The sequence below is a fragment of the Equus przewalskii genome, chromosome 13 (assembly GCF_037783145.1).
Source record: "Equus przewalskii isolate Varuska chromosome 13, EquPr2, whole genome shotgun sequence".
Lineage (NCBI taxonomy): Eukaryota > Metazoa > Chordata > Mammalia > Perissodactyla > Equidae > Equus > Equus przewalskii.
In genome coordinates this window covers 92,467,555-92,482,532 of record NC_091843.1, presented here as the reverse complement: position 1 = coordinate 92,482,532, position 14,978 = coordinate 92,467,555, and the positions used below count along the sequence as shown (strand labels likewise).

At 57.2% G+C, this 14,978-nt stretch overlaps 1 protein-coding gene across 2 annotated transcripts; it reads right to left on the bottom strand.

Annotated features, from left to right (window-relative positions):
* Positions 1-2,443: 2,443 nt before the first annotated feature.
* TRIM11 (tripartite motif containing 11) lies at positions 2,444-14,825 on the bottom strand. 2 transcript variants are annotated; one of them, XR_011525370.1, is made up of 7 exons: positions 14,011-14,660; positions 11,012-11,107; positions 10,485-10,715; positions 7,529-7,551; positions 7,341-7,441; positions 5,884-6,873; positions 2,444-5,079 (listed from the first exon to the last, which is right to left on the bottom strand). XR_011525370.1 is itself a non-coding variant. In XM_070569965.1 (6 exons), the coding sequence occupies exons 1-6, from the start codon at positions 14,416-14,418 to the stop codon at positions 6,326-6,328; spliced, it is 1,407 nt and encodes a 468-aa protein (XP_070426066.1). In that variant the 5' UTR covers positions 14,419-14,825; the 3' UTR covers positions 5,410-6,325. The 2 variants fall into 2 exon arrangements, 1 of the variants encoding a protein (XP_070426066.1); XM_070569965.1 differs by lacking the exon at positions 2,444-5,079 and having other exon boundaries at positions 5,410-6,873; positions 14,011-14,825.
* Positions 14,826-14,978: the final 153 nt, after the last annotated feature.

The following is a 14,978-nucleotide window of genomic DNA, read 5'->3' as shown; positions in this document are numbered from 1 at the left end:
GCAGAGACTCCAAGGCCAGCTTGGGAAACGAGATGTTTTTTGATGTTAATGTAATCGGGAAGTTTGCTCGTCTTAACAGAGAATATAAAATGTAATACGTATCTTTGGAGGAAAAAAAGAGGGCGAGCGAGCTCAGACCTCCAACATTACATCCATCATCGCCATAACTCCCTCCACCATCACCAATCTCCACCATCATTATTAGTTCACCAAGATGTTTTCGCTGATCCTGCTTTGCTCTTACGTATCCATAAAGATTCTTCAGAAACCTTGCTCTCCCAATCAAATGGTCCTTACAGGACAACCCTCGTGTGTAACGTGATCTCCTGGGACTCGTTCCTCCTGGCTCCCTCCTGCCTAAGCAGTGGTTTCCGGGAGATAATGAACCCTGTTAAGATTTCCTGGGAATGGTCCCTCATCAGGCGTAAGGGAGAAATAACCCCCTGAGTGTCAGTATCTTTCAGAAATATTGAACCCGACATCTCTGAGTGCTTCTCATCTGGATGCCCACGGGATGGCCCCAGCCAACACATGCTCTCGATGAGCTGTTTTACACAACCAGCACGTATCTGATAAGGGTATGGGTCCGATGACTTCATCCTATTTTCTCTAAAAGTTTTACATTTTACACTCAAGGCTGTGATCCATTTTGAGTAAATTTTCACATAAGGTGTGAGCTTTAGGTTGAGGTTTGTTTTCCCCCGGACATCCCTTTGCTCCAGCACCATTTGTTGAAGAGGCTCCTTCCTTTGTTGAATTGCCTTTGCTCCCGTGAAAGACCATTTGGGCAGATTTGTGTGGGTCTGATCCTGGGTCTGTTCTGTTCATGTCTGTCTGTCCCTCCTCAATACCCACCGCCTTGATTCCTGAGGCTGTACGGCGAGTCCTGAGTGTGGGAATACGGGTTCTGTTCCCTCGACGCCTCCCTCTCAAAACTGTTCCAGATTTTGTAGCTCCTTTACTTTTCTGCACAAATTTTAGAATAATCTTGTTTACATGTGCAACAAAATCTTGCTGAGAGTTTGATAGGAATCGTGTTAAATCTGTGTATCAATCCACAGACACGCTGTGCCTCCATCTACTTCGATCTCCTGTGAATTCTTTCATCACTTGCGTGTAATTCTCAATGTCCTAGCTCTGTATATGTTAACTGTGGCCATTGTTGAGTCCTTTGTCATTTACAGTTACTGTTTTACTTGGACATTTTCGCAAGGTGCTTGTTTCGAGGAGCTTCATGGAAAGAGCTCTGACAAGGACAGATTTCTGATAACTCTCAGATCATACCACTGAGGGGTAAGGATTCACAGAACCCTAGACGAGAAAGTAATGGCTTCAGAAAACTGCTAACAACAGATCAAGATCAACAAGAATTAATCCCATGGGCCAAACAAACTCATGAGGATGGTTATACTTTTTACAGCTTTTTCTTTGAAACATTGCTGGTTCTTTAATGTTTTGTTTTTCCAGCTTTATGGAACTTTTTTCTCTTAAGCTATCTATAACGTACAGCAATTTGGTAAGTTATGGCTTTGTAAACAGAATTGAAACATTTATCCTTTTCTCCCTACCTGATCCCTCCAGAATTAAGGAACTCATTAAGTATTCTTATTTTCATGGCAAGATACTTATTTGCGTAAGTTCAAGAATCTGTTTTCCTTGTAACAGGACACAACTGGAAACATTGGTTACAATAAGGTTTTTACTGGAATGTCACATTTGAGAATATGCATAAAATCAGATATGACCAGACAGTTTCAAGGAATTAAGGTTGACTTTATGGAGCCAGTAAATCTTGGACAAATCAGCCTGGTGTCTTGCTTATAGGACTCTCAGCAGCCTCTCCAGGTGAATTCCTGGCAGGTCCAGGAATCTCAGGATATTTTAGGGACCTCAGGAAGAGAGGAATTAACCCAAATCTATAGAAATTGCAAGTGAAATCTGACGTCAAGGCAGACTTGGCTTGTCTTCCGAGCCTCAAGAGGCTTTTACAAGTCTAATCTGACATTCCTTATGGAAAGTTCCAGAAGAGCAGATTTACAAGATTCTACATGGTCATCACTATTCTTGCTGCACTTATGTTAACAATCAGGCTAAGTTGGAAACTAGACAGACTAATCTCACTTTGGTTATGTATGGTAGAAATGGGGTGACTGTAGAGACAAAAATTATTTCCGTATAATCAGTTGTAATGTCCCCTTTCATTTCTGATTTTAATTGTTTTTTTTTCATAATTTAGCTAAAAGTTTGTCAATTTTATTGTTCTTTTTAAAGAACAAACTCTTAGTTTTGAAGTTTTTCTCTGTTGCTTTTCTATTATTTATTTCATTTATCACTGCTCTAACCTATATTATTTCCTTCTTTCCGCTAGATTCGCATTTAATTTGCCTTCTTTTTCTAGTTGCTTGAGGTGTAATGTTAGGCTGTTGATTTGAGATTTCTCTTCTTTTCTAATATAAACATTTACAGTATAAATTTTCCTCTTAAAACTGCTTTCACAGCATCTGGTACGTTTTCCTATTTTGTGTTTTCATTTATCTCCAGATACTTACTAATTTCTATTGTCATTTCCTCCTTAGATCGTTGGCTGCTGCCAATCATCTACTGGTGGTGGAGACCACCCACTGTTAGCGTAGGAGCTCACCACAGCTAGTGTAGGAGCTCACCACAGCTAGTGTAGGAGCTCACCACGGCTAGTGCAGGAGATCACAACTGCTAGTGCAGATCACCACTGCTAGTATAGGAGTTCACCACTGCTAGTGTAGAAGATTACTCACTTCTAGTGTAAGTGATCACCACTGCTAGTGTAGGAGCTCACCACAGCTAGTGTAGGAGCTCACCACGGCTAGTATAGGAGTTCACCACTGCTAGTGTAGATTACTCACTTCTGGTGTAAGTGATCACCACTGCTAGTGTAGGAGCTCACCACAGCTAGTGTAGGAGCTCACCACGGCTAGTGCAGGAGATCACAACTGCTAGTGCAGATCACCACTGCTAGTATAGGAGTTCACCACTGCTAGTGTAGAAGATTACTCACTTCTAGTGTAAGTGATCACCACTGCTAGTGTAGGAGCTCACCACAGCTAGTGTAGGAGCTCACCACGGCTAGTATAGGAGTTCACCACTGCTAGTGTAGATTACTCACTTCTGGTGTAAGTGATCACCACTGCTAGTGTAGGAGCTCACCACTGCTAGTGTAGATTACTCACTTCTAGTGTAAGTGATCACCACTGCTAGTGTAGGAGCTCCCCACTGCTGGTGTAGGAGCTCACTACTGCTAGTGCAGGAGCTCACTGGTAGTGTAGATTACTCACTTCTTGTGTAAGAGCTCACCACTGCTAGTGTAGGAGCTCACCACTGCTAGTGTAGGAGCTCACCACTGCTAGTGTAGATTACTCACTTCTAGTGTAAGTGATCACCACTGCTAGTGTAGCTCACCACTGCTAGTATAGATTACTCACTTCTAGTGTAGGAGCTCACCACTGCTAGTGCAGGAGCTCCCCACTGCTAGTGTAGCTCACTCACTGCTAGCGTAGATTACTCACTTCTAGTGTAGGGGCTCACCAGTGCTAGTGTAGATTACTCACTTCTAGTGTAAGTGATCACCACTGCTAGTGTAGCTCACCACTGCTAGTGTAGCTCACTCACTGCTAGTGTAGATTACTCACTTCTAGTGTAAGAGCTCACCACTGCTAGTGTAGGAGCTCACCACTGCTAGTGCAGGAGCTCCCCACTGCTAGTGTAGGAGCTCACTTCTAGTGTAAGTGATCACCACTGCTAGTGCAGGAGCTCACCACTGCTAGTTAGAGCTCGCCATCGCTGTCTTGTTAACAATACAGGTTAACGAGAAAAACCTGTTGTCTTGTCTTGTTAAGACGGGTTAACGAGAAAAACGAGTCTGTGAACATGTACACGTGGGAGACAGCCAGGGAAAACGAGGCACTCAGAGCAGTGGCTTAGACTCCTGCTTATCCAGCACCCTCCACAAGGAACGAAAGTGTGTGGATAAATGACAGGTCAAGGGAAGTGGTTGTGGACTTCGATGGCCGGCCCACCATGGCCAAGTAAAGGAGTGGCAGATAAGCTAGTTAGTAGGTTAGTTAGGTGCATTCTCAGTGCCGTCTCCAGGCTGGGAGGTCGGGAGCCATCTCCTGTGCCGGCCTGTTCTCCCTGTGCGGAGGGGCCAGGACACCCGTCAGTGTCTGCCCTGCGCAGTGTGGCTGCTCCTGCTCGAAACATACCTTACGCCAAATGGGAGTTCAGGGGTGGCGTGTTCTGCTGCCCCCCACCGTCAGAAGGGATGAGCTCCCTGGTACTCACGGACAAGCTCACACCTGACTCACCTTGCTGGGTGTTCTCCCTGCTGAAAGCAAGGTGCAGGCAGGTGCCCCCGCTGCTCTAGGTGTGAAGCGATGACAGGAAAAGCGAAGGCCCCGCACGTGGGCAGGTAGCTCCAGGAGGGCCAGGGAACGACCTATGACGTGTCCTTCACGAGCAGTGCTGAGCTCCTGCACTAAGAGTGGGTGATCACTTACACTAGCAGTGCTGAGCTCCTGCACTAAGAGTGGGTGATCACTTAGACTAGCCGTGAGTGAGCTCCTACATTAGCTGTAGGTGGGCGCTACACTAGCAGTGGGTGATCTGCACTGATGGTGGTGAGCCTCTGCACCAGCAGTGACGAGCTGGTCTCTGCCCAGAACTCAGAACGGTAGACACAAATGGTTTTCCGTCTCCCCGACTGGTGTCCAGCTCTACCCTAACACCGCGGCTGGAGGTGTCTGTCCTGGTGCCCTGAGTGCGGCTGAGTGCTTGTCCATGCTCTCACCCATGAGGCTGTCCTCCCAGTGGCGTTTCTGGCAGCCATGGTGAAGTCCCAAACCTTGATGTCCAGATCTTGCTCCAGGCGGGAACCCACGGTACACTCAGATTGTCAACAGAAAGTGACAGTGGGCTCAGCTGCTCAGGAAAATGAGATGGGGGCACTTCTCCAGCCAGGAAAATGCCCGGACTCCTGCCTCAAAAATCCTTCCCCCGTGCACATAATTTGAAGGAACTGCTGAAGACATTCAAAGGGGAATACATCTAATAACAAAAAAGCCCAAGGATGAAAGAATGAGTAAAGGAATGACCAACAAGTGGAAAACTACCTGGCTACTGAACACAGTGTTTATCAGGGAAAGGTTATCTGGAAAAACAAAAAATTTCTGCAGCAGGTGCATGAAATGAACACGCACGTCGAGCAAAGACCAGGGAGACCACGTCTGGGAGTCGCTGTGTTCACGGGGGCAGTAGCCGCGTCCCTGACTTTGCCTGCAAGCATCCTGCCTCAGCGCCACCCTCCCCGGGCTGGCCCTCTGCCCAGCACTTTCCCAACCTGCGACCCCCACCCCCCACCACTTAAAGACAGTGGGATTACAGACAATGCTGTTTATTTACTGTGAGAAGGGTCCTTGGAATAAATAAATCCTAGGGATGCAGATGCCACACCACACCTTCCTGAGAGGGTGAAGCAGTGCAAAAGTTAAAAGCAAAACGAATCCCGGATTCCATAAGCAGTATCGCCCCTCCCCCAGGGCAGGCAAGAGCAGTGGGGGGCCAGAGACGCCGGGATGCCCTGCAGGCCGTCTGTGAGGGCAACGCCAGCCTGCGGCTCTCAGCGCAGCTCAGATGGAAACTGGGAGCTTGCCCACCAGTGCTCACCTCCAGGCCCACAGGACCCCCACATCCCAGCCTCCGCACTAGGGGCCAGTGAAGGGGCATTTTCAGGATCCCCGAGTGGTTGGCGCTTCCGTGTGTCCTGGTTACTAGGCTGCACTATCAGCGCCTTTTGCTCCCTCTCCCCTCCTCTGGCCTTTCCCAGGTCCCCCCTGCTGCACCCTGACTAACCTGAGGCAGCCACATCCAGCCCGTTTTATGGGACCAGACCCCGAGACTGCCGGCAGCTTTCTCAGGGTGCAGCCCTGGAGTCGTAGGACCCCGGTGCCTCTCCACAGAATGCAGCCAGGCTGGGTGGGCTCCTGGAACCAGAGCTGCCGGGGTCCTGGGCTCGGGGTTCTGCGAAGGGCTGTTGGTGATGCCCCAGCAGAGAGGGTCTCGGCATCCGACGATCTGGGAGGACATCCCAGGGCAGGATGCAGCCGGCTCTGCACGCCTTGCACAGCTTCCCAGGAGTGACAGCAAGTTCAGTTTTACTGCGCACATCAGAGGCCCTACGAGCTCTTTCCACAGCTCAGAGGACACGCACCTTCCTCCCAGGCTTTCCAAGTGGCTCAAAGACCCAAAGCCAGGACGAGGAGCCATGAGAGACCCACTCACCACGAGGGCCACCTCACTGGGAAGCCAGCATGTCCCCAGGCCCACCTTTCGGTCTGCAGATGGTCATCGGGGTGGGGCTGCTGGACAGAGGCGAGAAGAGGGCCCGGAGGGTCCCTGAGAAGGGTGTCTCGGGGAAGGCATACAAAAGCGAGCCGTCGGTGGCGCTGTAGAAGGATAAGTGTCCCGCCTCGTAGTCCAGAAAGATGCCCACGCGCCGGGGCGGGTCTCGGAGGGGGGCGAAGGCGCGCTCGGAGGAGTTGTAGTAGCTGCCCAGGAACACCAGGATCCAGAAGCCGTTGCCGGCGAACAGCTCGCCCTTCTCCTTGCGATTGGCGTTGTCTCTGCAGACGCCCAGGGCCCAGCTGGCCCGCTCCCCCACCTCTACCTCCCAGTAGTGGCGGCCGGAGGTCAGGGGCTCCCGGCCCAGCACGCAGGGCCCGGGGTCGAACCGCTCAGGGCTGTCAGGCAGGGCCTGCCGCAGGTCCCCGCGCCGCACGCTCCGCCTGTCCTCCGACAGGACCAGCTCAGGATTGGCGGTGTCGGGATCAAGAGTCACGTCCCCTGCAGACAAAGCAGCGGTTACCCATGGGCTGTCTATCCCAGGCCCTGCACCCCGACGGCCGGCCAGAGAGACTGGCTGCAAACCAACCACGTCCCCACCCACTCTGAAATGACCACCCACCCACTTGTAGTCACAACTTGGAATGTTCTAGAAAGCGGCCCACACTGCCTTGAGAATCCTCCTCCTTCAGAGGACAGAGGAACCCCTGGTGCTTTCTACGTCCATTCTCTCAGTCCCTAGAGCGAAGCGTGTCCCTTCCAGCCCAGCTCGCACTCAGGGCTCCCCAGGCCTGGCCTCCCCTTGACCGCTGCCTCCTGTCCGACGGCCCTGACACCTTCAGCCTTCCTGTCTGTGAACTGGGAGCCGTTCCCACCAGACCCTGGGTATCAGCAGGAGCTCAGACCCTGCACTCCTGGACCAGAGCCAGCAGCAAGCCCCCTGGGCCCCACATGCCAATGGGACCCACCTCGGAACCTCCGCAGGGCCTCCACCAGCCCCGGCACCCTGCACACCGTCCTCATCTCCATGGGCACCACCTCGGGAGGCTGCAGCTTCACGTCTTGGACCCTGGGGGGGCAGCGTAGGTGTCACCCCTGTGGCCGGCCCACCCCGCCCCCCCACTCATCTTCCCGGGGGGCTGGCCAGGGCTCCTACCTGCACAGGATGTCCCTGACGTCCTGTGGGAGAAACACGCAGTGTCAGTGCCTGTACTCTGGTACTGCGCCTGCCCGCGGCCCAGCCCTGTGCACCAGCGCCCCTCAAACCTCGCTCTGCTCCCTCTCTCGGCCCCTGGAACCCCAGGCAGGAAATACATATATACCTACGCACATACGTGTACACACACACACATGCAGTCAGAAACCACCCGGGGCTGCCTGGAGTATGGCTCAGACATGGGTACGCTGGAGACACTTAGGGCGAAGCTAGCCCTGCAGACTCGGTCCCATTCCCTGCACACATTCAGAGCACACAGGACGTCAGGAGCGGGCTCCCTCATCCAGAGCTCCAAGCACCCTTGGGTGTTGGGACAGGTGGGGTGGGGTTCCAGTGGGTGAACACCTGTTTTGGTGGAACACCCCAGCTGGGATTCCACCTGTTTTGGCCCAGTGCCTCCCGCCTGCTGCGCTCCGGGCAATGGCTGTCTGGTGCCTGCAGCCTCGTCTGCTCCCATTCACCCCTCTGCCTGCCCAGCCTGTGCCCGTGGCCCTCCCTCAGGTCCCAACTCACACTCCACCTTCCCTGTGGTGATCCATGAGAGCCTTCTGCTCAGTGTGACAGGCTGAACTGAGTCCCCTGATTCCACATGCTGGAGCCGCAGCCCCCAGCACCTCAGAATGAGACTGTACGTGGAGACGGGGCCTTTCGAGAGGTGATGACAGTAAAGTGACGTCACTGGGGTGGGCCCTGATCCCACACGACAAGGACGCGGACACTCTGAGGGACAACCACGTGAGGACACAAGGAGATGGCCGTCTACACACCAAGGAGAGGCCTCAGGAGGAAGCAGCCCTGCCCTCACCTGGGCCTCTGACTTCCAGCCTCCAGATTGGGAGACAACGAAAGCTGTGTTTGAGCCCTGGCTGTGGCATTTGTTACGCAGCCCAAGCTGCTGAGATGCTCAGCTACTTGGAGCGCTGGCTCCTGGCAGCAAACAGCTTGGTCTTTTGCCTTTTTAGAACAGCGCCCAGGCATAGCAGGGACCCAGTCCACATGGTCAATCAAACAAACCTCACGTGTGGTCATTCTGACCCCAGTGTGCACCAGCTACCGGGCTGGACCCTGGGACACAGAAGTAGGTAACACTGTGCCCGATGAGGGCTTCCCTCGAGGCGGGAGATTGTCACACACACAAGTGGCTGATTCTGTGTGGGGGGAACAAGACACACTAGGCCTCAAAGGAAAAGGAAGACTTGTGGGCTTCTGCAGCCCAAGAAGGGTGCACTGGGAGACACGGTGAAGTGCAGCCTGGAGAGGCATGTGCAAAGGGCCCAGGGCACAAGGAACCTACCGTAGCCTGGGTGCAAAGCAGAAACAGCCTGAGTTGTTTCACCTGGGTGCTGGGAAATGGGGGGAGGAGGGGTCTTAGCTGTCACGAGGCCGGCTGCTCAGGAACAAAATGTATATGTGTGCGTGAGAGGCAGGGCTGCAGGAGAGGAAAGTGCAAGGCCCTCCCTGCCCAGGGGTGGGGGCCGGGGCCTCCAGAGGAGAGGCTTGGCCTCTGCAGAGACTGCCTGGCCGCCTCGGGCAGTGGGGACTCGGACACACAGCCTTAGGCAAATGCTCTGCACCCATGGAGGACAGCCGTGGAGGAAGGCCTGAGGGGCAGCTGGGAGCCAGGCGGTGGGACCCTGGCAGGCACCCAAACCCTCGCCTCCCCCGACCACGGGCTGTGGGCACTCCTCGTCCAGTACTGTGGCCAAGGGCACAAGCGCACCTGATCTCCCCCACCTACATCAGTAAACAGGGTGCTGCTGGGGCTGCTCCCCAACACCCCCCACACAGCATGGGCCAGGGGTGCTTGGGGCGGGGGCACCTTCCCTGAAGTCGGCTAGCAGGGCAGCAGCGGATGGCAAGGCCTTGGCTGGGAGACAGGAGCAGCAGGGGGCAGGAGGGGGCACCAGTGGGGTCACTGGTAGGAACAGGTGGGGGCACTGGTGGGGGCAGGTGGGAACAGGTGAGGGCAGGGGCAGGTGGGGGCATTGATGGGGGCAGGCAGCAACTCAGCAGTAGGAAACGCGGCCAGGCCAGCAGAGACCACCCCCACGGGGCCCCGTCAACTGAGACCCCAGTCGCATTTCCGTGGGTCCCACCTCACTTGCTGGGCCGACTGCTCCTCCTTCAAGAACCTCCACTCCCTGGGCCCCATCCGGCACCATTCGTCATCCAAGGGTGCTCGCGCTCGCTTCCTGGCTGGCCACCCAGCCCCTCACGTCATGACCCAGCCACTTCGGCTGCCGTCCCTCACGTCCCCCAGACACTTGCCAGGTTCTTCCTGTTCCCTAGGCTTCTAATCGCGCGACGGCTCAGCAGAAGCCACAGGCCAAGTTCAAACCCCAGGACAGGATTCAAGTTCAAACCTCAGAAGCCTCTTTCTGACCCCTGCAGGTCCACTCAGCCCTGAGGCTCCACAGGGTCGCCTCCCACAGCAAGTCCCCTGGGCCACGCACAAAGAGCTGGGCCAGGAGCCAGGTAGGTCCTCAGGGTGACACAGCCAAGAGGAAGCCTACAGGAGACCTGCCGGCCTTTCCTATCAGCCCAGTGGGCCCGACCCTGCAGAGGGCTGGGCCACGACCCACAGGCCCCGGGCCCTGCAACACCACTCACGAGGCCCGGCCCGTCCCCAGTGGGGCTCCAGGACCAGCGCCAATAGCCGTTCTCAACATGGCTGGGGACTGGTGTCCACCCCGAGCTGCGTGGCGTCCATGGGACCCACACTTACACCTGGACGCCTGTGCCAGCCTGCCTGACCCCCGACGTTGCAGGCAGGACCTGGAGGTCAGGAGAGCATGGCGGGTGGGCGGCCGGCTCTACCCCTGCCTTCCTGGGGCTTCCTCCACGACCCCGCCTGTCGACAGCCCCCTGCGTACCACCAAGGGCTGGGCCGGCTCACCTGCAGCAGCCCCAACGCAGGCAGCTGGCAGCGCCCCTCCAGCTCCTCGATGAGCTGGGCCAGCTGGGTGCTCTGCTGCTCTAGCCGGGCGGCGCTCTCTCGCAGTGGGGGCAGCACCTCCAGCTCCTCCTCCTCTAGCCTCTGTAGCAGCCGCTGCTCCTCCTCCACGAGCAGGCGGCGCAGCCGCTCGAACTCCACCAGCACGTTCTGCCGCTGGCTCTCCACCATCTTCTGCGGATGCCGGAGCGGACAGCTGAGGGCTGGGGCCCCGTGGCCACCCTGACCCCAACCCCACTCCCCTCCACCCTTAAATCTACACTTGAGATCCCTCCACACCCCTTCCTCCCACCACCTGAGCCCCCAGCCCATCCATCCCTCCCCCCAGCCCCAGCGGGTTATGAACGGAGTCTAGAACTGGGTGCCGCCTGATGCAGAAGCACGAGGCCGAGTGGACGGCGGCCTCCAGCAGTGCGGGCCCAGTGCCCCCGTCCCCCACCCACCAGGACCCTGGGCACCCAGCCACCTGCCTGCCACAGGGTGCAGGTCTCCTCGGCCTGGGCCTGGAACAGCAGCGCGTCCTCCATCTGCTTCCGCAGATGCTCCAGGGACTTCTCCAGCTTGCCCTGCAGGGAGGAAAGGCCAGCCAGAGTGACCCCGCCCGCCCAACCCCAGCTGAGCCTAAACTCGGCGGGGACACAGTCACAGGAAACAGCGTCTGGGATGTGACAGGTAGAACACACTCGAATTTGCCAGGAGACGCCCTCCCACCTACCACTAAGGCCGACATCCCCCCTCACCCAAATTTCTTTTCCCTGACCCCCTCCTCATCTCTGGCCAAGCTTCCCACACCCCACGGCCGAGGTTCTGCCACATTGCAGCCTTCCTTCCTCCAAACCCCCTTGCTTCTCTGTGCCTGTGCCAGGCGGGCCGTGGCTCAGCTTCAGAGGAACGAGTGGTGGGACGGGCACATCTATACCGGCTCCTCGGGCCAGACCCCAGGCCCACGCCCGTCTACTTCACCCAGTGCAATGCGGGTGGCCCTGGGAAAGCCACGAGGCCTGGGCCACGAGGGCCTGACGGCTGTCACAAGAGGGGTAGTAGCGGTGCTCAGGGGCATGCCGGTGGCCTTGTGCTCGCAGCACCCTCGGCTCTCCATCAGTGCTCTGGATGGACTGAGGTCCTGAGAGGTTGCGCTTTCTGGAGCGAGCACCCCCAGGCTGTGTGAATGTCAGCCATGGCCCACTGGGGTCAGCGCAGTTTGCTGGGCACTAAGGCAACCCAGGCACCAGCACAGGGAGGGATCGGGACTCGTCGCCCCAAATGCGCCCTTGGGCATAAGGATGATTTTGAGCTGAAGGTGAGTGAGAAACAACAGATGCAGAAGAGCTCTCTGTCCTCCTCTTGGCCTAAAGGCAGAACGCAAGCTTCCTGTGAGACAGAGGCCCACCCTGTACCAGGCAAGAGAGAGCACTTGTCCCCAGAGTCATGGACATGGAGATGAGCCCGCCTGAACACACCTCGCTAAACAGCCCTGACCTTCCATTAGTTCCCCCGTACAGCTCCCAGCTCCTATCCCACGATTCATCAGCCCGAAAAGCCCAAATCCCCATCCCTTTGTCTAGTGACTTCTCCACAACTTATCACCCTGTTAAAATGGAACATCAACCCTCGACTCTAACCACTTCTTTGGGTTTTTCGCTTCTTTTCTGTGAAGCTCTCGTGCCATGTAAAACTTAATAGACTAACAAGATTTTACCCATTTCACCTGTCCCTTGGTGTTTTGTCAGTTTAATTCACATACCTCAATCACTGGTGCTAATAGGGTAGACGTATTCCACCCCCCCAAAATAGAAGCGTTAAGTGCTGCCCCCTGGGACTTTATCAGGTCAGCTGGGAGTGGCTCTGGAGAGCTGCTGGTCACCCTCTGCTCCCTGGTCACTTTCTGCACCCTGATCGGGGTGCTTGGTGACGGGAGTGCAAACCTGTGGCAGGACAAGAGAAGTGGACATTCCTATGTGTGTTGTACCTCAAAATAAGAAGAAAAACCACAGGAATCTGTATCAGGACAAGCCCACTGACGTGGATCGGGGCACAGGTTTCTTCTGCTGTCCCAGAAGCTTGCTCTATGGCAGTGACAGACTGGCGGGGTACCGACTCTAACGCTGGCTAAGCTGTGTACCTGGTGCATCTCAGCAGACACACGCTACTGATGCGGGGTTGGTGAGCCGAGGAGTCGAAAGAAAGATTTCTTGGACTCTCAAGATCTGGCAGTAGTGCTCTTTTATTTAGAGAATAGTGTGGAATAGCATGGGGACGGGACCCACGGGCAGTCAGGCTGCTGCGTGGGGACAGGGCCCACGGGCAGGAGGAGCCCCTGCTGCTGCAAACATGGGTGCAGAGTAAGGCTAAATTTAAGGCTTAGGTATGTGAGCCATCTCTTTACAAGACAAAAAAAGTTAAAACGGTACCAGTGCCGGTAGGGTCCGGCCATTGGGCGGTCCCACAACTTTTAGATAAGAATCAAACTGGATTGAGTAAATGGCAGAAGCCACCGCTTAAATATTATCCTCAGCCAAAGACAAAGGAAGATGGGGGGGGGCGGGGGTCAGTTACATGAGGTTGCCAGACAGTAACCAACTGAAGTTCTTGCCTTCCCCATTAAGTTTCCAGAGATAAGGCCATGCCCCCTTCCTTCACAAATGCAAATGTCTCTCATCAAAGAGCAAGCAAATTCCAGTCCCCGGAGCCTGCTTCTCCTCTGCAGTTTTAAAATTAACCAGCCTAAAATCCTCATCAGCTACCACCCGTGAAGCGAAACGCAAACCGCAGTCAAGAAGCTTGAAAGGTGCCGCCCAGGCATGCAGTCCCTGGGTCCCAGAAGCAAACCCAGGGCAGCCGTGCGGAGCGAGGCGGCAGCGGCCGTGAGCGTCCGCCCCGAGGCTCGGGCAGAGAGAGGACAGCCGGCATCGGCCGGAGTTTTAAAGACATGCACTTCCGGTCCGGGAAAACTAGGCATGTCAGCCTGGGGTCGGCTCGGGACTCAGCCCTGGCATGTCCGCGGCAGAGGCGGCCCTAGGGCCCCGCGCCTGCCTCCGAGGGCAACGGCTGTGTCCCCCTCGGACGCCAGCCTGGGGCTGTGCGGGGGCTCCCTCCTGCCTCCCCAGTCTCTGCTCTCCAGGGCTTCAGCCCGGCCTCCGCCCCACGGCCGGCCCTGCCCACCACCCTCCGAGGGCTCAGAATCCTCGTTCGTGGCCGTCCGTCTGGGACCAGCCATCTCTGAGGTTCTCTTCCGGCTTTCTCCTCTTCCGGGCTCCATCTCCACCCGGGGTCAGGCACAGCTGCCCAGTCCCCGGACATCCCCCGAGAGCACGCCCCCCGACCCCGAGACCCCAGGAGGCGCCCCACTGGTGAGCGGTGCTCCAGCCCCACGAGGCAGCCGGTCAGGACGCGCTGCATGCCCCGGATCCCCCAACGCCCAGACTCGCACCGGGCCCGCCTCCGCCCCAGCCCGGGAGCCGCGGCGCACCTTGAGGTCGTCGGCCGCCTCCTGCAGCGGGCGCACGCGGTGCGCCCAGTGCTCCCCGGAGCGCTCGCAGGCGGCGCACAGCAGGCGCAGCTCGTCGGCGCAGAAGGCGGCCAGCGGCTCGCGGTGCGCGGCGCACACGCCCTGCGGGACGGGCGACGGCGGGTGCAGGCGCCGCGCCATCTCGGCCATCTTGGCGAGCGGGCGGTTGGGCCGCAGGTTCCTCTGCGGGGACAGCTCGCGGCACTCGGGACAGGCGTACGGGCCCTCGGGCTGGCCCCAGCAGCGCCGGATGCACTCGCGGCAGAAGTTGTGGCCGCAGTCGGTCATCACCGGGTCCGTGAAGTAGTCGAGGCAGATGGCGCAGGTGGCCTCCTCCTGGAGGTTGGTGGACAGGTCGGGGGCGGCCATGGTGCGGGCGGAGCGGAGGAAGGCGGCGCTCTCCGCCGGGTTAGGCGTGACCTGCCGCCGCCGGGACTTTGGGGAGCGCGCGGGGACGCGAGACGCAGGGCACCGGGGGTCGCGGGGCTCAAGGCTCCACGGATGCGCGGCCCGGGCTCCAGGGACGCGGGGGCCTCCGAGGCGCGGGGACCCCGGGGCAGCAGTGGCTCTGAGGACAGGGCGCAGGGCTCCGGGACGCCGGCAGGAAGAGGAGGCTCGGCGGAAGCAGGAAGCCGCTGGGTGGGTTTTTTTTTTGGAACAACCCGCTTTACCCCGGGATTGGCTACGGCCTATCACGCGGCCCGCGGGCCGGACAGAATTGGAGGCTGTTCCCCCGATGACCTCGCGTCGCCGCCGCCGGCTCCGGGTCGCTCTGGGGTCGCGCGGCCCGGCGTCTCCCTCGGGGCTGGGCAGGATGGGGTGCAGGCTGCGCGCGCAGCGACCGCGAGGACAAGGGGAGCCCCTAGCCGTCCCACGCGCGCCCCTGGGCTGGGCACGATCGAGATGAACGGGGTGAGGGGCTCAGCTCG